We start from the raw sequence: 24350 nt of genomic DNA on the forward strand, positions 1-24350 counted from the left end.
ACGTGTAAATGTGATGCCAGGGTTTTGTATCCTCTAGGCTAAGGTTCCCTTTTGCTATGAAAGTCTGGGAAGGTGAGACTGCGAGGAAGCACAGCTAGTTGGAAGCCCCTGACTCAAAGCTCAGGTCTGAGTCTCTGCTGACTCTTTAGCCCACAGCACCTACTCCTTCTGTGCGGAGACGCTCAGCTATTTCCCTTCCACTTCTTGCCCAAGTGCAGACGTTTCAACCCCGTGCCCTCCTCAACGGAAGGACAGGCGACCTGGCCCCAACCACCAGCATCCCTTCCTCCTGCCTCTGCTCAGTGGCCCGGCCTCTTCCCCCGAAACGCTGGCCTCCCTGTCTGAGCACAAAAACATCCACTGGAAGTCCATCTGCAAAACCAATACAGCGTTTGAGAACACGCTGGTGGACACCAGGGGGTTCCCAGCTGTCCAGGCGGCAGACGGCCCTCCAGCCACGTGACCTCCTGCCGCGGGCTAGCAGGCCAACCACCACTGGGGGCCACAGTGTCCCAGAAGCTAGAGCCTGAAGGTAGACAGCAATGAAAACGAAGCATGAATCAAAGCTGCCTTCCAGGCCAGCAGGCCACTGTAAGCCTAGGTTCCTCCAAAGGCCTGCAGACTGGGCCAGTCCTATGCCGGGCGAGCCCGTATGAGCCTCGATATGGGCATTTTGGTTTTGGCTTTGGCAGGCAGCTGTGGGTTTTTCTATCAAGACACAGCCCATTTCCATTGAGCTGTTTCACTCCACACTGTACCACATGCATGCTTTGTTCCATCTCCTCTCCACTCTGGACACGTGTTCCACTAATAATCTCCTTTCTGGAAACTTCATTTTCTTTTTATGACTTTGGGGCATCTTCCTTCACGTCCACACATACTCTTATGGAATAAAGGAGCCCGGCCAGTGTGCATCTACCTATGACCCTGGATGTCACAGTTCGATTCCTGGTCAGGGCATATGCCCGGACTGTGGGCTCGATCTGCAGTGTGGGGTGTGCAGGAGGCAGCCAATCAATGATACTCTCTCATCATTGATGCTTCTGTCTCTCTGAAATCAATAAAAATATACATTAAAAAAAAAAAGGAAAAAGACGCCAACCATACTCTTTCTTGCCTGCTACCAGTACCCCCCAAATAGCACACTCTCTGGCTACCACTTCTTCGTCGCCTGCCCTCCCCTTCACTCACGCTATTATCTGCTCTCCGTCAGTAGCCAGCCTGCTCAGTGGCTGCCAATGGCCAGCTCACCACATTCCTGGCTCTTTGGAGCAGATGTTGATCTTACTTCAGAGCCTGTGGCTTGGGTCCCTCTGTGACAGGGTGTCTGAGTAGAGTAGGGATCTGGGTTGTTTACAGACCTGCCAGAAAGCAGGATCTAGGGGTCACATGGCATGAATGGGCCTTCCCCACATCAAGTCAGGATGTGCTTGGATATTTCCCCAACAAGGGCATTGTCCTAGAGATCAGAATCACTGGGCCCATGCTGCTTCGGTCCATCTCTCCCACAAAGTGGAGGGAAAAGGGGTCTCTGAGCCCTGTCCTCCTGCCAATGGAAGTGGGGAGAAGCACACAGGCAGGCTCGGCCAGTGCTTTCCCTTTGCTGGTCTCTGCGTCTCATGCCCATGCCCACCGCTGCCCGGCCTAGCTAGCATCATTCGTTGCAGGGTTCTGTGCAAAGACCTTATTATTATTATAATTTTAAAAAAATCTATAAACACTGAAGTGCTGGGAAATAGAGATGTTAGAAAACGCTCCTTCTCCGAGGATCGGAAAAAGCTGGGTGGAACGTTGCCCCCTTTCTGGAAATGGCTGGGCCTCACACTGACCTCCTGCTGCTGCAAGACTCAGACATGAGGTCATGGCTCTGGTGGTAACATATACGGCGTCACCCCCACTCCCCACCGGATGCCAGACGCCTCAGAGGGGTGACCGAGGAGCCCAGGGGCACCGAGGGAAACTCTCGGAGGCACTTTTCACATGTTTCATGTTGGCAGCCAGCGAGTGTTGCCCAGGTCCACGCAGCGCACTGCTGCCCAACAAGACAGAGAGTGAAGACCTGCTGGACAGCGCAGAGCAGATGAAGAACCCACCGCCCCAGGGCCCAGGAGACAACAAAGGCCCTGTCCAAGGATTTCAACTTCGATGGAGCTTGAGAATCATCAAATCCTTTCCCTCCAAACCTCAGCACCTTCGAGATTCCCAGCTGTCCCGGCCACTGATAGCAAACGCTGTCTGTGGAGGCAGCCCGTCTGTCCCTGGGCAGGGCCAGCTGGGAGACAGCTTTCTCGTAGGACGAGCCCACATCTGTTTATCTGTAGTGTCAACTCCTGATATCAGTACTGTCCTTTAGGCCACAGAATAGCCCTTTCATCCTTGGGGCCAGTGGTAGAGCACCCGGCCTGGACTTCCGGTGAAGAGTTAAGGCCAAGGTCAGTGGTCAGCAAATTGCGGCTCCTGAGCCACATGCGGCTTGAGAGCTGTGGTTTGCTGCTCTGTTGACTAAATAGAGTTTGCCGACCACTGCCTTAGGGGAAAAACACTTTTAAAAACATTTTAATAATGTACTGAAGTCAAACCTTCTGGGTAAGGGTAATGACTTAGCAGTGGTCTGCAAACTCATTAGTCAACATTGCTGACCACTGGCCAAGGTTATTAACGGGCCTCAAAGAATTCTGGGTGTAGCGCATATCAAATGACATTTGTATGGAATTGTTGGTGCTAGTGAAACTCCATCATGGAGAAATCCTACGGGCAACTGCATGCTCTCTCTGTAAACTCTCCCAGAGCAGACTGGCTGTGCCAGGCTTCACCCACCTGTGGCACCTGCCCCCTCCCTGCTTAGTAAGGAAGGGGTGTAGGTGGCACTCCTGAAGGTGGGGTTAAGAGGCTCCAGAGTGACCCCAAAAATAAGAGGAACTGAATGTGTATAGGTTCAAATCCTTAAATCCTAAATCCGTGGATCTAGACTTACTGTGGGAACCCTAAATCATGGCTCAGGACAACAAGAGCCAGGCACCCGGGTATTTGTCATTATGGGGCTAGGTATTTCTGGGAAGGGGTTCTTATGGGACATGTGTGGCCAGCCTCAGGCAGACCCCCTGGGCCACAGCTCTCTAATTGTTCTCTGTTCCTCATTTTACTCCCCTTTGCCACCCCAGGCCTGGGTCAGGCCTCTTGCAGGGTCTGCCGGAGCCCACAGGACCCTGGTAACCTCACGGCCCAAACCCGCAGCTTCTACAGCTTCGGCCCAACGTACACCAAAGGCAGGGGACCCAGCTTCCTTCCCCGGGTTGGCTCACTGGGAAGCCAGTCTGGTTGGGAGCGGGCCAGGCAGAGGTCTCTCCCAGCACTAGGGACCTGGGCTGCACCCTCTGGGGTGGGGCTGGGGGTGGGGGAAGACACCCTCCCCAGAAGGAGACAGGGACAGGCACTTACTTTCCCTGAGGTAACTGAGGTGTGACAACAGCACTTCCGTGTTGTAGAGGGAGGTGGCTCGGAGGAAGTCCTCCTTGTTCATTTTGCACAGTTCCTTGCCGTCCATGTTCTGGAAAAAGGCCGTGTCGATCTCCATCAGACCGTACTCCTTGATGGCCCACTCCAGCCACTGCCGCACGTGCTCCTGCGTCCACAGCGTGGGGTCTGCAGAGGACAAGGCCCGTCAGCCGGGGCTTCACCGAGCCTGGGCAGCCTCCCTCGGTCTTCCTCCCTCCTTCCTTCCCCTTCTCTCTCTCTGTCTCTCTCCTCTCCAATCTCCCTTTCCCGTTCCCCCACTCTCTCTCTCTTCCCACCCCCTACCCTCACTGGGAACGTGGGTTCTCTCCCAGATGGTCCTCCCAGAACTGCATCTGGTCCGGAGCATCTGGTGCTGCCTGAACCACTTAGCACGCCGGGGAGGTTCTCAGATGCCTCACTCCACATCCTGACAGGACACTCTTTAAAACTCTGGGAAGTCCATTGAAGCCTTTGCCTTTAGAAATGGTGGCATCCAAGTGAAAATAAACACAGTTCCAGCGACCAGGGCCCAGCGTCTCCGGCAAGGGAAACCAGCTGCCTCTGGAGAACGCTGATTTCATGGAAGAACACGAGCTCTCAGATGCTACAGAGAGAACACATCTGTGCACGCAGATGGCGAACCCCGGGGTGTTAGCCCTTAACATGGACCAGCCTGCGCTTTCTCTCTTTGGAGACATCTGTGCTCAAATCTCTACCAGATCATCCTGCAAACGTCTTTCGGGTATTTAAGTCCACAAAGATGAGAAACCTTTAGCCCTTTCGGGGACTGTAATAATGTAAGGACTGAGGCCGCCTCCATGTAAGACCCTCATGACTTCTTCTCAACCAGGAATGTCGGGGGGGGGGGGGGAAGGGCAAGGGGTGAGGACGGGGTGAACTCTGAGTGCTGGTGGGGAGTCCAGCAGGTCCCATTGATAGAAGCCCTTCATGCTTACCACCTAGCACAGTCTGGAAGCCATCTTTTTCCTTGGCAACCGATTAATAGTGAGTCCTAAGCACTTTACACATGCTCATCAAAGAAGAAAATGACACGGCCCTGGAACTCATGAAAGACCTGACCCCAACGAAGCATTCAGGCAGGAATGCACAGAGTTAAGCAACAGGTTTTGTGGTGGAAGCTGAAGCAACTGGAAGAGGAGGACATTAGTGTAAGCATGGAATCAGGGAAGGCCCTGGAGGAGGAGGGAGACGGGGCACTGCATGTCAGCTGTCAGCCGCAGCTTCTACTGGGCCTCTTTGATGGGCAGGCTTATTTGGACCTACCCAATGAAACTTCCCATCATGCCCAGCAGGCTGGCTTGGAGGAAGCCATGGCTAAAGATTGAGCCAGAGGTAAAGCAGGGAAGTCAATCCATAGCTAGTGAGTTCATTATACTACCGGTAGTATAAAGTGCTTTAAAAATCCCTTGATATGAATTTACACCGTTTTCATTATTACTGCCAGAGTTACCTTGGCCCACCGAAGACTGACATTTTGATATTCTTTCTGAAAATATTTCAGCACCAATTTAGAGTGGAAGGGCCAAGCAAGCAGTCTGGCAGCCTTTGTCCCTTTTTCCTATGCCCTCCCCAAAGAGTCTGAAGAAATGTACACATTTGGTTAAGGCAGGGGTCAGCAGACTCATTAGTCAACAGAGCCAAATATCAACAGGACGATTGAAATTTCTTTGGAGAGCCACATTTTTTAAACTTAAACTTCTAATGCCACTAGACTCGCCCAGGCCGTGGTATTTTGTGGAAGAGCCACACTCAAGGGGCCAAAGAGCTGCATGTGGCTCGTGAGCTGTGGTTTCCCAGACCACTGGGTTAAGGCAATCTCAGATCTCCTAACCTTTCAGTCCTCAAGATCTCCTTCCCACTGGCGAGGCCGGGGAGTTCAATACCAAACCGCCAGAGGCCTGGTGAGGGTTGGCCTGGCCTTGGGGAGTCCACAGAGGCCCCACCATGCCCACGGCAGAGCAGTTTCATTGTCTGCCACCTTCTGGTGTGAAGGGAGAAGACATGGTTCTCTTGGACTTGACTGATAGAAGCACCTGAGCTAGATAGTCCTAGATGAGGGGTTGGAGGAGATCACGCATGAGGTGATATAGGTCATGCAATGTGCGTAAAGTACTTCAATGGTTCCTGGTACCCCAAAGTGCTCATCAATAGAGCTCCTCCTTCTCCTCCTTTGTGAGCTCATGTGCTTGTGGAAGAAGGAAACTTAAAAGGCTCATGAGCAGCTTTGAGATCCTACAAGGCACAGACACATCCCTGTTGGCCCCAGGTCCCCACCCTGAACTTGGTCCCGCACACCTGGGTGTAGCTGCAGTCCCAGGAGATGGGGAGACACAGTTTCCCATGCAAAATGAACACACAGGGCCTGGGGGGAGAGGCCTACACCCACACCTTCTAGATCAAGAAGCAACAGCCTTTGGATTTCCTCAGAGATGTCTAATCCTCGCCTCGCACACAACTGCACTTGTATTTTTCCAAATGGAAGGGGCTCTGCCTTTTGGGTAGAGTTATTTTGGTCAAATGACTCTTAATCTCTGCCCTATAATTCACGTTGCTTAAGGTTTTGGACGTTCTAGCTCCTTCTACCTGGCACCAACCCCACTCGGTTCAGTTTTCAGTCTCCCTTTTGGACCTGGCGGCTGAGCTTGCTGGTCTAGCCGAGCCTGAGTGTCCGGCCAATGCACAGAAGGCTCGAACAATGATTTTATTTTCTGTACCCAACTGCTCTAATACCTAGGAAAAAAATAGGCTATTTTTACATAATGACATAACTTTGCTGCACACATGGTAAGGCACTCCATTTGTTAAATATAGTTATTTCTATTTTGGGACAGAAAGCGCTGGCTATAATTTGAAAAGGTGGGACCCTGCGGATGCCATGCCAGGAGCGCATGCTCGATGGGCACGAGAGACCTCTGAGGCCACTCTGCTCCTTATTGCTCTCTGTGCCAGCCTCGCCCTAGGGGACCAGTCTGAGATGGGATCTGTTTGAGGGGAGGTTTCTGGGATCTGCCTCAGGGATCTGGTGACACTGGGGACAGGATCTTGGGAGGCAGCTGAGGGAGAAGGCGAGAAGGGCATCATTTCAACAGAGACCAGGGCACCAGGTAAAAGTTTAGATGCCTTGGGGACAGGTCCGCCCTTCCCCTCCTCGCCCAGAGAATGAGGACGTGGATGCCAGAAGCCTGGTTCCCACAGTACCTGCGGGGACGATCACCCTCCTCTCGTTCGTGGTCATGTTGGGAGGCGGGGGACCGTTCTTCTCGTCGATGTAGCTGTTGTAGTTCATGGCATTGGACTCGCCTCCGCCAACCAGCTTGCTGCATTTGCTGACGCTGCAGTCCACCGGAGACTCCCTAGATGGGGAAGAGACAAAGGCCCGGAAGTCATCATGGCCACTGTGGTCCCCACAGCACGGAGCTCACCTTGGCCAATCGCTCAGACAACCCAAGTCATTTCCCAGCCCCACCTGGTGCAGGATGGTGAGGATGCTGCTGAAGCCATCTTACTTTTTCAAACAAAACAAAACAAAACAAAACAAAACAAAACAAAACAAAACAAAACATGTTTTTATTGATTTCAGAAAGGAAGGGGGAGAGAGGGAGAGAGAGAGAAACATGGATGATGAGAATCATCCATTGGCTGCCTCCTGCACGCCCCCTACTGGGATCAAACTTGCGACTCTGGCATGTGCCCCAACCAGGAATTGAAACAACCTTGACCTCCTGAGTTCAGGGGTTGATGCTTAACCCCTGAGCCACACCAGCCGGGCACTGCCACCTTATTTCTATTCTCCACACTGCCACCAGAGTGTTCTTCCATTCCCAGCCTGGTCCTGGAATTACCATACTTAAAAAGCTTTTGCCAGCTTCTACTGCCCTTAGAGTCTGGACTTCTCAGCACAGGACTGCAGTTCTGACACGTTTCACCTTGTTACCAGGCAGACTACACGTGGCTCCCATAGTGTGTCTGCCTTGGTCCCAGGCCTATTAGGCCCTGTTAGCTTGACAGGTGCCCTAGGCCCTCGCTGGATGAGGGAGTTTCCTGAGATGGTGACATCACCTTTTTGTAACCTCGATGTAGATTATCGCCAGCTTTATACAGAACCTTGTGCAGGGGATGAGCCATAAATGTTTCCTGGGCAAATTATTTCTATTTCATGCCTATAATGTCAACACATTTTCCATACGTTGTTCTACCTGAACTTCCCAATAACCCTTCGAGATAGGCCTGGCAGGGGTTAATAGCGCCTTGCTGTGGTTAAGGCAACTAAGAGGCGAGGTGACTGAGCCAGGGTCCCAGGGTGAGTACCGGTGACAGCAGGGTCTTTCCTGTTAAGCTTCCCCATCAAAATGCACAGGCGGAAGAGCTGGCTGCTGCGTGAAGGAGGAATAGAATCCAAGAGCTTCAACCTGATAGAGAGGCTGCGGCCTTGCTCAGCCCTGGCATCACACTCAGGGGAAGTATGAGGTGCACCAGCGATGGAGCCAAATACTCAACCTGTCTCAGAGTAGGCAGCCCAGTGAGCCGCTGAGGTTTTGCAAGAGGCTGCTCACTGACTTTAGTCAGCAATAAGCAACCATTTGGAGGACCGAGTTTGTGGCCTCCTGGCACCCAGAGCAGGTTGGCAAGATATGCCACATACCACAGGGGAGCGTCATGGACCCTCCCCATGTGCCCTGGGCAAGTGACATCCAGCCCTGTTCTAGCTCTCACTCGCCACTCGGCAGCGGCGGGACCAACGCAGGCAGCCAGGCCAACGGGAGGCTGCAGCTGTGGGTCTACGGAGCTGGAAGCTCGGATTCTTCTAGGCGGGAGACCAGCCAGCTCTCTCAAGAGCTCCAGACCAGGCTTCAGACCCAGGAGTTCAGATAAGGTTCAGATGACAGCCGCCTAGCCCGGCTGCCCAACCTCTCTGGCCTTCGGAAGGCCTGGCTGCTGCTTCCTTCGCTCCGCTGTGGCGGGGGACTGACCAGCACGGGGTCCCAAGCAGCAGGCCCTGCCAGACGGGGTTCGGCTCCTCTCGCAAGGCAGTGGCAGTAGCTGCACTCCCAGGGAGAGCAGCCCAGCCATGAATGCAGAAGAGGCGGGGTCCACCCTGCGGGTGGGGGGGACGCGGGCGGGCCGGGGAGACTGAGCACATTCAATAAAGAAAATTAAATGAATTTGTTTCTTAATCTGAAAGGAAAAAAAGTATTGAAGCTCACTTATCATGGCTGGGAGATAAATGCTCCACTGAGATATTAGAAGTCAGACGGTAATTTTTTCCTGATGTCGTACAGAGGGGAACATGGGCTGAAAATGAAAATAAGATGTATAACTTACACATGTTAGAATTTAAGGTTTTTACTATGCGCCTACTGTTTTTCCAGGCAGAGGACCAAGAGCCAGCCGTCAGAAAGCCAGACTGTTGAAGGCTTAATGTCCCCATGGCAGTGCGAGGGCGGCGGTAGCTCATCAGGGCTTTTCACCAGGGGCTGGCCTTCGGCTCCTGCAGTTTAAGCACTTGGCCTGAGATGAAGCCGTCCCTGAAAGACCCTGGTCCTGGGGCTGAGCTGGGCATGGCCAAGCTCACTGGGCTCCTCATGGCTAACCGTGAGGGTATGTGCACACACATGCACACATATGCACGCACACATCAACACAATGCATGTGTGCATGCCCTGACACATGTGCGCACACACATGCTCACCCTAGTGCACACATTTGCACACACACACTCCAATGCATGCATGCACACACACCCATATGCACACACACACGCCAGCATGCATACACACATGCCCACGTCCAATGTACACCAGCATATGCATGTGTGCGCACTTAAAACATGCATGCTCACCCAGATATGTGCATGCACATGCATGCATGCACACGCACACATATGTGCCATACACCAACCCACCAGGGCCTAGCAGCTTTTCTCCGCATACTTGATCGCTGTGAAGCAACTCCAGTGCAGCAGAAGCAGGAGGATTACGTTGGCCTTCAACCAAGAGGGCAGTGTCTCATTGGCTGGGAACTCCGTGGCAGAGGGTGGGGTTGCCCGAGCACACGCTTCCCCGGGAGGGAGCCAGAGCACAAAGCCATGGGCACGGAGGACACCTTTCAGCCTAGAGAGCGCTGTCTGTCCGGGGCCAGCGTGACGTGACGGGGGAAGAGCTGCTGCTATGTGGGCTGCTCTCCCCTTAGGGACATGGGGAGATGAGTTTCAAAGCATTCTTTCCCACATCAGCCAGGCCTGGGGGGGGAGGGGAGGGAGTTTCCAGGCCCCAAACTGACCCCTGCCATGTGGAGGTGAAAAGCCAGAACCTCAGAAATCCCTGAAATGACAGCCACTTAGCACCTCTGGCAGGGCCAGTCCTGGTGCCAGGAGTGGAGAAAAACACGTTTGAAAAAAGAGAGCATTTGGTGAAAGCTACCGGGTATGTTGCCTGGTAAGAGGAGGCACCTGCTGGGGGGTGGGTACTGAGGAGGCAGGAGCACCAACTCCTGGAAGACCACATCAGAGCCATGGTCAAGGCCAGGGTTCTCTTGCCGGGTGACTCCTGGAAGCTGCTCAGTGCTCTTGGAACCTCCTTACTTCCTATCCCATAGAAACCCGCATCTGTCTGCTTCCTCCTCTCCCCTTCCTCAGCCCCTGTGTTCACACCTGCTCCCCAGCTGGGCAGGATGCTCTGTTGGAACAGGCCCTGTCCTCGGCCTCAGGCCCCTCAGCTAAGGTCTGCACAGGGGTGGCCTCTGGGAGAAACCTGACCCCCAGCCTAGACCGCTGCCAATGGCAGGCCAGCCCTGTTCCAACGGCTCAGGAGAGAAGGAAGCCACCCACTCCTCCATTCCCATGCTCTCAACCTCTCTGCCACCTCCAGACAGCACCCCCTCACATGTGGTCACTGGGATCCACAGCTACTGCTAGGGGGAGGGGTCGTAATCCAGGTGAAGCACAGCATAAAGGCTGCTCTTTCCTGAGGCAGCTGGCACGTGGGAAGGAGCCGGATGAAAACAAAAGAGGGAGGGGAAGAGAGGCACAGACAGAGGGAGGAGGTTGGGCATTCAGCTGGTCTACACCACCACGGATTTGTATTGAGACCCGCACTTACAGCTAGCACACGCTGGGGCCCACCGGCAGCTGACAGCACTGGGACAGGTGACAGGAGGGCTGGGGCTGCCACAATAGGGCAAGGAGGGAGTGGTGCCTCTGACAGGTTAACTCCGAGCATGTCAATCTCAGCCACGACTCAGAGAGCCACGGCTCAGAGAGCCACAGCAGGGAGACCACAGGAATAGGGACGTGAACCTTGCAGCCTGACCCTTTATTTTTACCCCCAGACCCCTCTGGTCCTATTTTTGCATGTTCAAGGAACATTGTTTTATAGAGACCACTGCTGATTTCCAACAGTCAGCCTTGCAAACTGTTAAGCCATTTAAAACAAGATGAGAAATCCTCAGTATTTGAATAAAAGGAGATTTCAAAGACCTTTCCCCAAGATTACCCCTTCGATTAAAAACATTTTCTCTATCTTCCCATTGAACTCAGGGCACTTTCACTTGGGGTGCCAACCCATCCACAAAGCTATATATAACTCACTCACCATCAGGGGATGTCCAATACTCACACAGATCATGTGAAGTCTCAAGGCTACCCAAGCCACACAACTACATTAGGACCTGTCATGTGTGTCTTCCATGTAATGTGTGCACATGGTGCAAAATTAAAGCAAACCTTGCCCCACTGGCGTGGCTCAGTGGTTGACCATCAACCCATGAACCAAGAGGTCCCCAGTTTGATTCCCAGTCAGGGCACATGCTCAGGTTTGATCCCCAGCAGGGGGTGTGCAGGAGGCAGCTGTTCAATGTTTCTCTCTCATCATGTTTCTATCCCTCTCCCTTCCTCGCTCTCGCTCAAATTAATAAAACATATATTTAAAACAAAATTTTTAATTAAGCAAACCTGTGTTGTCCTTAGGATTCCTATAGGATCTATACATAGATGTCTGCAGATAATTTTTTTGGTTTTGAAAAGAAGATGAAACAAGTTGAAAGCAAATTTCAAGAAAAGAAAGGAAATCGCCCATAATAAAGCCATCGCCTTGACCTCATCCCTAATTTAAGGCCCATACATAGTAGATGCTCATAGCTTCTCGGGAATCTTGCAGCTGGCTTCCCACCCAGGTGTGTGTGACTTGCTTCACCCTGCAAGGTCCAGCCCTCAGGACGCCCCTTCAGAAGGCCGGAGAGCAGGAGTTACAGGGCATGTGAGGCTGCTCTCCCTGAATGTGAAGCGTGAGGTGTCTAGGCATCTAATTAGGGCATCCAGATCCCCGTGGGCAGAATCACACGGAACTCAGGGCCTGCAGGCCTGGCGCACAAGGCATGCAAAGCCTTGAGTCTCCTCCCCATTAACCCATTCTCTTTCCTTCACGGATGCTGCCCCAGCCCCGTGGCTGAGACAGGATGCAGTGGAGTTACTAGCAGACCACAGCGTGGGTCGAGCTGCTGGAGTCTACATCCAGCACAGAACCTTTGGCCCTGCTGTTTCAGGAACAATGCACGCTAACAAACACAACCACTCAGGAAAAAGGAAGGAAAGAGTGCCTTCTACCGCCGAGCCAGCATGGCTTTCTCTGACTCCTCAGCCCTCAGCACCCTCACTGCACCTTTGTTCAAATAACTTGATCCTTGGATAAAAAGGAAGAAGGGGGCATAGCCGGAGTGGTTCAGTGGTTGCCACATCTGCCAGCGCATTGAAGGTCCCAGGTTCGATTCCAGGTCAAGGGGACATGCCTCGGTTGAAGGTTTGATCCCTGGCCCAGGTCAGAGCAACTACAGGAAGCAACCAATTGACATGCTCTCTCCCACATCAATGTCTCTGTCTTTTTCCCCCTCCTTCCCTTGTACTCTCTTTAAAAATCAATGGAGCCCTGACTGGTTTGGCTCAGTGGATAGAGCGTCGGCCTGGGGACAGAAAGGTTACAGGTTCGATTCTGGGCAAGAGCATGTACCTTGGTTGCAGGCACATCCCCGATAGGGTTTGGGCAGGAAGCAGCTGATCGATGTTTCTCTCTCATCAATGTTTCTATCTCGCTATCTCTCTCACTTCCTCTCTGTAAAAAAAAATCAATAAAAAATATTTTTTTTAAAATAAAAATTACAACGCAGAGTACTAACCACTATACGATCATGGTGAGCTACTGGAACGCCACTAAAAATAAAAATCAATGGAAAAAATATCCTTGGGTGAGGATATGTAAAACAAAACAAAACAAAAATGAGGAAGTGCTCTGTAGCTTCTCGGAGGCATCCATGTGGCTCAGTGAACCTGAAGGAGTAACTCAGGAACCCATGTTATCAGGGAACATGGAGAGAAGTCCAAACTTCGCTAGCCTAGTGCTGTGCACACAAAATAGAATGGGAGCCACACACACAGCTTTACATGTTCGAGCAGCCTCACGTTTAAAATTTTTAAAAAGAGGTGAAGCGAATGTGAATAATACATTAACATATATCCACTCACTATAGCTGAAAGATTATTTCAGCATAATCAATATAAAAAGAACGAAGGAACTATTTTACTCTTTTCCCCATGTAAGCCTTCTAAATCCCGTGGGTAGGACAGGTGGAGCACACATGTCCCTGTTGCATTAGCCACATGTCAAGCCCTCAAAAGCAACATGTGGCTAAATGGCTGCTGCATGGATAGCATGAATCTAGTCCATGAGTCCCCATTGTATCCTCTGCTTTGGTTTTCTTATCTCAAGTGAGGATGGATCTTTTGCATGAAAAATGCCTTTATCAATAATACTCAGGTGGTATGAGAAGCTTCAGTGTCGAGGATGAGAGATTTCAAGAGCCTGGCATCTGTAGGACCCTGTTATTGCTTTCTGCAGATCAGATCATAGCATCGGACACGCTTCTATCCCAAGCAAAGACATTTTTCTGAAAACCCTGGCTTCCTGCTGCCCACTGGCCCCGCTTCCATGTGAGCACTTAGCGGATATTTATGAGGTGCTGGCGACGGCTGTGGCGAACCTGCAGGGCTCCCAGAGTCCACTGCATCTTCTTTGTTTCTCCGGGGGCCGAGCGTACATCCGTCTTTCTGAGCCTATGCTGTCACCTGCTAACGGTCTGGGTCAGGACGGCAAATCAAAGGCAGGGGCTGCTCTGTGCAATCCGAGCCAGGCATCTGCTCTGAGCTTTGCACAGTCCTCCTCCAGCTGCCGTGTGCCGGGAGCCGGGAGGGAGCCGCAAGGGGCTCTGAAATTGATTTCTGTGGGGACCCTCTTGGCCCAGGATTGGCATCTGGGAGTGCTCAGGGCTTCCATGGGCAGTGGAGCACAAACACAGGCTCCATCTGAGGCAGAGACCAAGGCCAACCTGGGCCCCTGTCCTGTGGACTCACACATGAATGTCCTACCTGACCTTTGGTCACCATCTTCATCTTTGAGCCAGGTTAGCCACACATTCATCCACTTATTCACTGAACAACTATCTACCCAGTACCTGCTGTGTCCTCAGTAAGAAATAAGAAGCTCTGCCCAGGCTGTGTGGTTCAATGAGTTGAGCATTGACCTATGAACCAGGGATTACAATTCGATTCCCAGTCAGGGCACATATCCAGGTTGCAGGTTTGACCCCCCAGTGCGGGACATGCAGGAGGCAGCTGATCAATGATTCTCACTCATCACTGATGTTTCTATCTCTCTCCCCTCACCCTTCCTCTCTGAAATCAATAAAAAACGTACTAGTATGTATGTATGTATATAGAAAGTATCTTGACATAGAAAGACACTTGAGCTCAGAGGGGTCAGTGACTTCAGCTATATTGAGTTATTATGATATATATTATCATTTAATGGGGGGATGTGATAAGAGCCCAGAAGAGCTAAAAAGAAGACTCAAGGCAGGCTAGAGTGACAGGTGCTGTTTTAGATCAGAGGGTCAGGGACGACCCCTGAGAAGATGACGTTCAGGCAGAGACCTGAACCAAGGAGAGAGTCACATGACAAGATGAAGTAGGAACATCCCAGAAGAAAGGAACGCAAGGGGAGAGACTCTGAGGCAGGAGTGTGCCTGGTACCCAGGGGCAGCTGGAGTCTCACATGGCTGGGATGCAGGGAGGGAGTGAAATGGGAGGATGGGAGGAGGGGGGGAAGAGGGTGTCAGCGGGATGATGGGGCTGCAGGAGGGACTTGGGCTTTTGTCATAAACCAGGAAAGGATTGTGAGCAAGATAGTTAGATTCTTTGAAAGAATGACTCTACCTGCTGTGAAGAGGAAGTGGGGAGAGCAGGATGCCACGAGGCACGGGGGGAGGGGTACGGGCATGGAAGGAGCGTGCTGCTGGCTCGGCTAGAGGTGAGCAGTGGAGGTGAGCTGGCGGTTGGATTCAGGCTCCAACAGACAGAAGACTCTCCCAAGGGTGGGATCTGGGTTTTCAACAAGCACTGGGAGCTGTGGGAGGCTATACCTTACTGCCAGGGAATGGGGGGTAGTTGGCAGTGATGAGAGGGTGCGCGCAGAAGCACCGCACCAGGCCTTGAGGGAGGGAGGTGGCCCCCAGGCCAGGAGCCAGCAAGCCTTGGCTCTTATGCCACTTTGCCTCCTCTAAATCCTTAGACAAGTCACTGACCCCTCCGCTCAGGTGTCTTTTTATGTCAAGGTGGAATTCCTGCATCTACCTCCTAGGAGAGTGGTGGGAGCAAGTGCTAAGATAGTATGGGAAAGTGTTCCCCCCGAGGGGATGTATCCAATATCTGGGCCTCCACAGCATCTGCAGAGGAGGTCATAGGCCTACCCCAGGAAGTCAAGTGGGCTGGCCAGCCCTGCTCCGCCCACAGCCCTCACATTGGCGTCTCTCACTCTCTTTTTCTCTCTATCATTTCACTGAGGCTCCTGGCTCAGCACCAGCGAGAACCTCACCTAGTGCCAGAAACCACTTAGGTCAGAGCTGCCTACACAGACAAGGGCAGCAAGCATGCCTCCAGCCGTCCCCCTCCCTCTCCCCCCAGCCCTGCACCTGACCTTGGAGACACGTATGATCCTGGCGGGCTTACCTGGATCCATTCATGTGGTCGTACTCCCGCTTGACATTGACCCTCACCGGCTGGTTAATCCACTCCTGCTGCGGTGGGAGGGGGTTGATTTTGTGGGGCTGGCCGTAGTCAGGACTCCCGGAGGCGGTCATGTCGGCCTTGGGGAGATGGGCCGCTCCGTACGTGGAGTCGAAGAGGGACTGGTCGTCGCTCACCACCGAGAGAGCCTCCTGGAGGGCCAGAGAAAGAGAGAGAGAGATGAGAGTCACTCCTGGCACAGAGCCACTCCTCACCTGCGCTTCCTCTGAGCTGGCAGGGCGGCCTGGGCCACTCGTCGGATGCTGATTGACTCACACTCAGAGCAAGTCAACCCATATGCAAACGGGATGGTTTCTTGGCGGGTCACTCTGGGTGACAGGGGAGTTAGGGCACTGAAGTGGGGGGAGAGGGGGCGGTGTCCATAGGCCTGTGTTCATTTGCTGCATCTGTAGCTGGGACCCCTAGAAAGGATGGTGGGAGCAGGAGGCCCAAAAACCTGGGTACTCAGTGAGCATGGGTGGTGCTGGCACACTGGGCTCAGCCAGGCAGAAGCTGAATGCCTCTGACCAGCTGTGAGGGGACAGTTTAGCTGGGGGGTGGGGGGGGAGGTGTTAGGGGAGTGAGCATGAGCGCTCATTTCACAGGTGAGGCCCAAGAGACCCACCCAGAGAGCTTATGTATTTAGCTCAGGGTCACACAGGGGAAGGGTGGGGCCCAGGGCTTCGGCCCCAGCTAATTTTGGTTTCTTTATCTGTAAACAGGAAAAGGAATAGCTTTTGCAGAGTTGATAAGTGGGGCAAATGAGAAGATCTAGGGACAGGTGCCTAGCATATTAAGAACTGCTTAGCAGCATGCGTTAAGAGCTGCCCGGGATGTGTGAGTGTGTCTTGCACACCCAGGATTCCGATGGGAGGCCGCTCGCTCGCAGGGACAGAGGGCTCCATCGGGCATTCTCACGGGACCCCTTGAGATGACAGCCCCCTGCCTTCCTTCTGCCCAGGGGTGAGGGTGGAGGCTCAGCTATGTGGATGGGAGAATCCATCCGGGGACCTTCTGAAAGAGGTTGCTGTTTCCCACTCCAACTGGCCTGTCACCTGACACAGGTGCGTGGAGGTCATGGGCTGAGGAAGGAGGCCTGGTGTTTCCAGAGGCCTTCTACCAACAGAAGAGTGTGCATGAGATTCTCCCATTGTTCCAAGTCCCCTCAAGCCACAGGGGCCCCGGGTCACGGGCGGGGCTGTGGCGCTCACCAGATCACAAAACTACACCAAGTGGAGGTGACCATTTTCAGAAAAGGTGGTAAACACTAACTGATTCTGACCTATACAATCTACCATTGTAAAGATGGGATGGACTAATACATGAAAAACACAACATCTCTGGCACATGCTACGTGACACCCCATCAGTGTTCGTTATGGTGATTATGGGTGGCACACTGGGAAAGAGTCTCTGATGAGACAGTGCAGATGAGGTAAAGCATGCAAAAGCAGTTTGAACGCATCGGGAACAGAAGCCAGGTCACAATCAAAGGGAACTTGGTCACGTGGCCACATCACAAAAAGAGAAAGCCCAGGTTTACCCCAGAACCCCTCACGCTTCTGTGTGGCCCGGCTGTGACCAGGGGTTTCCCCTTGCATATCCTCGGCGATGACATATTCCCACGCTCTCACCTTTCCCGTCCTCGCATTTCCCTGGTCAGACCGGGCGCTCTCTGAGATTATCAATGAGACTGCCACCCTGCCGCAGCCTCTGCTCAGATACCGCCGGAGCCCCTCCTCACAGCCAACAGCAAACCCATTCTCATGGGCTTGTTTTCTAGAACTCCTAGAACTCCACTGTTGCCCCAGCTGCCCACCCTCTTGTCCTGGGACTCCCTGCTGTCACTCCTGTCTGAAGCTAACGGTCCACACTGCTCACCAGGCAAGCTCACTCTCATCCGAGTGACTCAATTCCCCGGTGTTTAATGACTTCTCTGATTGACTTTGATTCTATACTTATCCTTTCATTCAGATGAAGACTAGTTATTCTTTTAAAGACGTGCTGAGTCCAGGTTGTTGAGAGTATGCTACCTAAAAACAGACTTCTAAGTAGGCAATATAGGAGTGGGGGCTCCCTAATCCTATGGTGCCCGGCTCTGGGCTAACTCTTTGTCCCATTAGTTGCCCCTGGGAAAGGAAACCCTCATTGGTTCAGTGATTAGATTTTTAGGAGCCCTGGTCCTTTGCCCTGCTGAATGCTGGGAAGAGTGGGCCAGAGAGTCAGGATGCTCTGGTCCTCCAGCCAATGAGTACTGGTCCAGAGGGAGCCACATGGTCCTTGACTCCCAGCAGGAAAGTGGCTCAGCATATGGGCATCCACTTTGGCCCCATTACCGGAGTGCTCAGGCCAGGGCAACTCCTCAAGTGGCAGTGTAGCCCTGAGCCAAGCAGATGGCCATATGTACCCATAGAAGTGCTGACCACATTGCATCAGTGTTCCTTCCCACGATCCCTTGCTGGCCCAGGGAGCCAGCAGAGATCCATGGCCAATGAGGCCCTTGTCTTGGTATGGGACCCCTTTCCTACCCAATCTGGCACTTCACTTATAATCCATCCTGTGTCATTCTCAAAAACAGATCAAAGCAGCAGGCAATGATCATCGCATTAAGTACAAAACACTGTACACTCTACATGAGGAATGTAATTTATCCCTCCCAGCAATTCTATGAGGGATTATTTCTATGAGGGACAGTTTTATTTCCAGCACTGTCACCCATATTTTTTCAGATAAGAAGATGGATATTTAGAGACACGCAGTAACTTGCTCAACTCACACAAGAAATGAAGAGATCTGGGATTCAGATCTGCTGTCTGGGTACCTAATCACTACCATTCACTCGCCAATTAGGATGAACTCTCCGGGGGTAACTCTGGTGTCTCTTGTAACCAACAGCACAATCTCAGAGAGCTCCGAGTTCCAATCCAAGCTCATTTGTGCCTCCCCTGATACAACTTCGTTTCCTCCACTGCAGAATGGGGGCAAAAATACTGCCTAACCTGATAGACTTCCAATAAAGACAAAATGAGATCACATAAATGAAATACCTAAACCAAGGGCCTAAAGGTCTCAGGACATAGTAAATCCTTTCTAAGGATTCACAATGCTGAGAGATGACTTGGGAACCTGTGGGTTGGAGATGGAACGGGACAGGGGGACAGATAAAACCAGTGAGATCAGCCCTTTCCAAACTGTTGCTTATTTCAAAGTAACCAAGGTCCAAAATGAGCAAGCTTGCAGATAATCCATAGATTTTGAGATGTGAATTCCATGGGCCTTCTAGGGTCTGGAGCTGACTTCCCTCATCCGCGTCCACTATCCTTCTCAAACCTGGCCTTGTTCCCCTGAGCCTCAGTCCCCTTTCAGCTCTAGCATTCAGGCCTGTAGGTGGCACAGATAAGGCTCCATCAAATGGCCATGCCAACAGGGGAGGAGGCCTTGGGGCCTCGATCATCAACATAGTAGGCAGCCAGCATCTGCTCCTATTGCTGTTCACATATCATGTAGGCAGCAAATGCCAGAGTAGCACTGTGTGCATTGCTGTGAATCCACTAGTTTAAAACACTTCCCTTATTTTGGGATTTGTTACATACATGTACATAGACACTGAGTGGCTAAATTATTATCTCTGACTGCGTAATAATCTTGCCACTCAGAGTATATCCTATATAAAAAAAAGGCTAATATGCAAATTGTCTTCTCAACCAGGAGTTTGACCAGCAGGCAGGCTGGCCAACCAACAGCCCATGTCCCTTCCCCCTGGCCAGGCTGGCCAGACCCCACCCATGCACAATTCATGCACCAGGCCTCTAACACACACACACACACACACACACACGTACACACACACTGAGTGGCCAGACTATTATGTGTTCAGAGATCATAATAATCTGGCCATTCAGTGTATATGCAGATGTTTATGTATTTCTACATTCTTTTCATGTTCTAAACTAGCAGATGAATCTTCAAACATTTGTTTGCAGATTAAGTCAAAGGTTAGTTTCCATGTGCATATCAGTTAAGCGGCGGGGGATGTGGTCAGAACGTTGCCACGTGATGGCTCTGCTGATACTAACGTTGAGCAGAGGACTCTGCACCCCCAAACAGCTCAGCTGAGGCAGAGATGAAAGCACCTCCCTTGCAGCAAGATAAGGTGAGAGATATGCTGAGGACACCCCCCCCCCTCACCCCCGACGCCCCCATTCTATCCAGGAATCTAGGAGAGAAATTCCAGGTGCAGGAATGATGCATGCAGATCCATAATCATGAGCCAAATGAAGTCAGAGAAGGAAAAGTCCCAGTCTTTCCTTGATTTTTACAACTAGACTGAGTTTTATTTCCAGCACAGGATGGCCCACCTTGAGTCCTCCCTTGCTTCCCTCTGTCCTACTGGAACCTTATGGACAGGCTCTGGCTGAGGAGCTGGGCTGGAGGCCAGTGGAAGTTAATGTCAAAGGCAACCAGACCAAGTCCCTGCCGCTGCTCCTTCCAGTGACTCCACCTGACTCCAGGCCTGGCCTGCTGACAGCTAACCTCCCAGTCACCGGTCCCCCAGGCAGCACAGGCTTTGGCTTTTTATTAGGCTATTTGCACAATGATTCAAAGTCCCTTCTCTTGCCAGCATGAGGGCACATGAACTTCAACAAGTCCCTCTGTCTTTTTTCTTTGGGAACCAGAGGCTGGAAGCTATGGGCTGAGGGTATGGGGGATAGGGGATTGGGGTGGGGTGGGGGGGCGGTTCGGAGTCTCACCACAGTCCAGCCTAGAATATCTGGAGCAGGGGCTGCTGTAAGTTACTTCAAGTCTTTTGCTTCTCCCTCTTTTAAAAAAAAAATATTTTTTTTATTGATTTCAGAGAGGAAGGGAGAGAGAGGGAAATATCAATGATGAAAGAGAATCATTGAGTAGCTGCCTCTGGCACACCCCACTCTGGCACACCCCGCGCCTACAACCAGGGCGCGTGCCCTGGCTGGGAATTGAACCCTCACCTCCTGGTTCATAGATCAATGCTCAACCACATCTGCTCTCAGGTTCATCAGCAACAAGAGAATTCATACTCAAAGGAGGTAGAGGACAGTGGTTGGGTGTCCTCTCACTGTGGTTGCAAGCACCAAATGGCAGGAATTGGCACCCGGACTGACTGGGTAGGGAAGTTGAGGCACAGAGCCTAGCCTCTCGGGGTTCCTAGGGTGAGGAGACTCCATCTCAGCATCCAAATCTAAGTCCTCCGATAACCACAGAGTGAAATTACCCCAGACACACAACAGCCAGAAACAAATAAGGACCGTGTTTGCAGAGTGAGAAAGAATAGGACAAGGACTATTTGACATCAAGAAGCTTATGGAACTTATACCTTTAAGCCGTGACTGCATTCGGCCTTCCTAAGGCCTTCTAAAGTCTCCTCTTAGACGTGAGTGAGGATCATCACTAGTTGAGAAGGAACCTGAGACTTAAAGGGGCTCAGCACTTGCCTCCGGTCCCTCAGCTGGTGACCCCTGTGAGCCAGCAGCCTGACTGCAAGGCTTCTGCGCTTGCCCCGGACTTTGCCATTTGCTCACTTCGGACCCTGGGCTCTGCTGCATCCCCACGCTGCCCTGCAAGCTCACAGCGCTTGTCTGCTTCCTCAAGCATCTTCTTGAAATTCCCTTCTCTCCCCCCACTCACCCCCAGTGCTCCTTCCCCCTCCCTGGCACTTAGCTCTTCACTTACTGGGGAGGGGATGACCTAGGTCCTAGACCAAGGCAGCCAAGTTCCTCGAACATGGAACTGGAATCCTTCGCAGATGAAAGTACTTTATTTAATGGAGTTTAATAAATTACGGGGACCAGCCTGAAGGGAGTTCAGAGCAAAGGGTCCTGGGCCTCGGAAGGCGCGCGTGTAACAGAATCCAGAGGGGCCCCTGCTCATCACTGTCTCCCATTAGGCACTGCTCCGGGGCTCCCATGGGCTTTACCCTTGCCCTTGACGTTGAGTTTTCACAGTCACTTTTTTTGACCATAACCACATTTAAAGGGCATCTGTAAAGATCAAAGTGAAACCCTCCTCCCACAGAGAATGATTTTACTGCTGAAGGGAAACAAGTGCTGACTATGGGAGGTGAGTGGAAGGGGACAGAGGTTCCTCTGAGCCCCGGGAGAAGGGACGTTTACTGTCCGTCTGCTTTCCTTTCTGTGTCCTTAGGGTGGGTCTGCTCCCCTCCCCCCAAACTGCTTTTTCTCTAGGACCATGGGGATGGCGAAAGGATCAACAGTGATCTCTTGTATAAAAGTAGTTACATTTGGCTCGAGCCTGCGGACTGAAGGGTCCCAGGTTCAATTCTGGTCAAGGACACGTGCCAGGGTTGTGGACTCGATCTCCAGTAGGGGGTGTGCAGGAGGCAGCTGATCAATGATTCTCATTAATGTTTCTATCTCTCTTTCCCTTCCTCTTTGAAATATATATATTAAAGTAGTTACATTTGTCCGTCCAAAGGCCAAGCTCCCTCTGTGAATAAGGGCGACCTGACTTCTGAGGTGGACCCCATGGTGCCCGAGGGACAGGGTGGAATGAGGGTGAGACACGAGGCTCACTGTGATGGGGAAGCTCAGGTGTTCTCTCCTGTGAAATGGAGCCCGTGTTCTCTTGCTGGGATGGAAAGATGAAATAAAGCCCTCGCTGGAGCAAAGCTGGAGGGCCATCAACCCTCAAACAGAGAGCCATCAACCCTCAAAACACAACCCCGATGCCAGGGGGCGACGCTGGCAGGGAAGGCAGCATCCTTGGGATGACAGAAGTAGTTGTCTGCAAGTTTCACTGCTCTCCGCTGGCCCTGGGGCTGCGCTCTGCCTGGTGCATGGCTGGCTGTTCCCGTCATTAACAAGCCTGGAACAGCAGTGGCTAAAGTCCTGTGGCTCAGAGTCCCCCTTTTCCCTTCTCTGCCTGGGGACAACAACAGGGTCAAAGACTGGCATGGCAGGCGCTCCAAGCCAAGGGGTGGTGCCCGGTGCCTATGCAGTAGGAGAGGTTCCATGCTTGAGTGTGGTTTTCTGTCTGCACTGGCTGTGGCACCAGGGGATGGTGGGAGATCTGGACCCAGCTGGGAGCAGGCTCTGTCTCCCAGAGGCTCCGCAAGCATGGTCCCTGTGGGAGGGGTCTGAAGGTGAAGGGCAAAGGAAGCACACCACCACCTTGGTCTTTTCACTCCATATGATGTTGCTTTAAAAATCTGCTTCAATAGCCGAAACTGGTTTGGCTCAGTGGATAGAGCATCAGTCTGCGGACCGAAAGGTCTCAGGTTCGATTCTGGTCAAGGGCATGTATCTTGGTTGCAGGCACATCCCCAGTGGGGGGCTGTGCAGGAGGCAGCTGATTGATGTTTCTCTCTCATCCATGTTTCTAACTCTCTATCCCTCTTTCTTTCTCTCTGTAAAAAATCAATAAAATATATTTTTAAAAAATCTGCTCCAATACAGGCCCCCACTCCCAGCTGGGTCCATGCGGAGCCTTCCCGCCTTTGGGTCGTTGGGCAGATTCCCTAGCCTCTGGGTTCCGGGAGAACTTTAGCTGTCGTCTACGGAGCATTTAATGCTCTTCAGCAATGACGAATGGCCCAGCGGCCCAGACCCCAGACAGCTGGGAGCTGGGAAAGCTGCGGTGTGTCATGGGGTCTGCATGTCACCCAGGGCCTGGGAGCCAGGACAGAGAGCAGGAGGCTGGGCAAGTTCCCTGCAGCCCGGGCTTCGTGGGCCGGGCCTGTGGCTGAACCCAAAGGATCTCAATCTGGTCCCTGCTCACAAGAGTGGCAAAAGAAAGGGGGCGAGCAAGGCAGTCCAGGTTGGAATCGATGGGCTCCCCCAGGGGCAATAGACTCCAGTCTACTGCATTGGGGTCGGTGCTTCCTGCAATGCTCTGGGAGCCCTGGGAAAGGAGGAAGGGGAGGTGGCATGTGCCCTGGGTGCTTCTTTGACTCCTGGGGTCTTGAGAACTTTCCCATCCTTTCCCTCAAAGACTAATTCTGCTGCCAGAGGGAGGAGCCATGTCTACCTTACTCACTGTTTCCATCCCAGTTGCTCAAACCGTTCCTGGTCCCCAGTAGATGTGCAATGGCCTTTTTGATGGATAACCCCCAGAGCATGATGGGAAATGCACAGACCTTCCTCCCCAGCCATCCCCTCGACCACCAGCCCGATGTCGTGCTCTACCTCTTGGCTATGAGCAACTTCCATTAAGCCTTGCACCCTGGGCGTGTCCTTTTTTTTTTTTTTTTTTTTTTTTAACCAGCCATACCCTGTGACTATCTTGTTCAAATTTAAGCAAGAAGTCTCTGACCCCTCCCCCAGCAATAACGTGAGGTTCTTTTCCTAGAAGCTGTGATCTTATCGGATCTTTTCCTCATGTGACAGCTGTCGTGGCAGCTGGGGCCCTTACAGTCACAGGAGGCCCACGAGGAAACCTGTGCACAGGGCCCTCTGCTGGTGCCTCCTCGCCATCCCCAGGGAGCACTGGGCAGGAGGACTGAAGCAAGCCCACCTCGAGAAGCAGAGGCCTGCCTCCCGCTGTCTCACCCCGATGGACAGACTGGGCAGAGCAGGAGAGACTCATTTTATTCCATGTCCTGGCAGAGCATGGGGAAGAGAGGAGTCCCTGAGTCCATGTCCCAACTCTTAATGGCTATTTCCTTTCCACGGTTCAGGAGCTAGGATGGATGACCTCATGCTCACGGAGTCCTGAGTGTACAGTGTTTCCAACTT

At 52.3% G+C, this 24350-nt stretch overlaps 1 protein-coding gene across 2 annotated transcripts in view; it reads right to left on the reverse strand.

The window, feature by feature from the left end:
* Positions 1–24350, reverse strand: part of FLI1 (Fli-1 proto-oncogene, ETS transcription factor) — a 118683-nt gene that overhangs the window by 33799 nt on the left and 60534 nt on the right. For both annotated transcript variants that reach the window (XM_036449135.2, XM_036449136.2), the window contains exons 2-4: positions 15566–15774; positions 6715–6869; positions 3439–3642 (exon numbers count right to left, since the gene is read on the reverse strand). In XM_036449135.2, coding sequence (XP_036305028.1) covers positions 3439–3642; positions 6715–6869; positions 15566–15774 — 568 coding nt within the window. The remainder of the gene's footprint in view (positions 1–3438; positions 3643–6714; positions 6870–15565; positions 15775–24350) is intronic.

This window comes from Pipistrellus kuhlii, unplaced genomic scaffold (genome assembly GCF_014108245.1).
Source record: "Pipistrellus kuhlii isolate mPipKuh1 unplaced genomic scaffold, mPipKuh1.p scaffold_m20_p_20, whole genome shotgun sequence".
NCBI lineage: Eukaryota > Metazoa > Chordata > Mammalia > Chiroptera > Vespertilionidae > Pipistrellus > Pipistrellus kuhlii.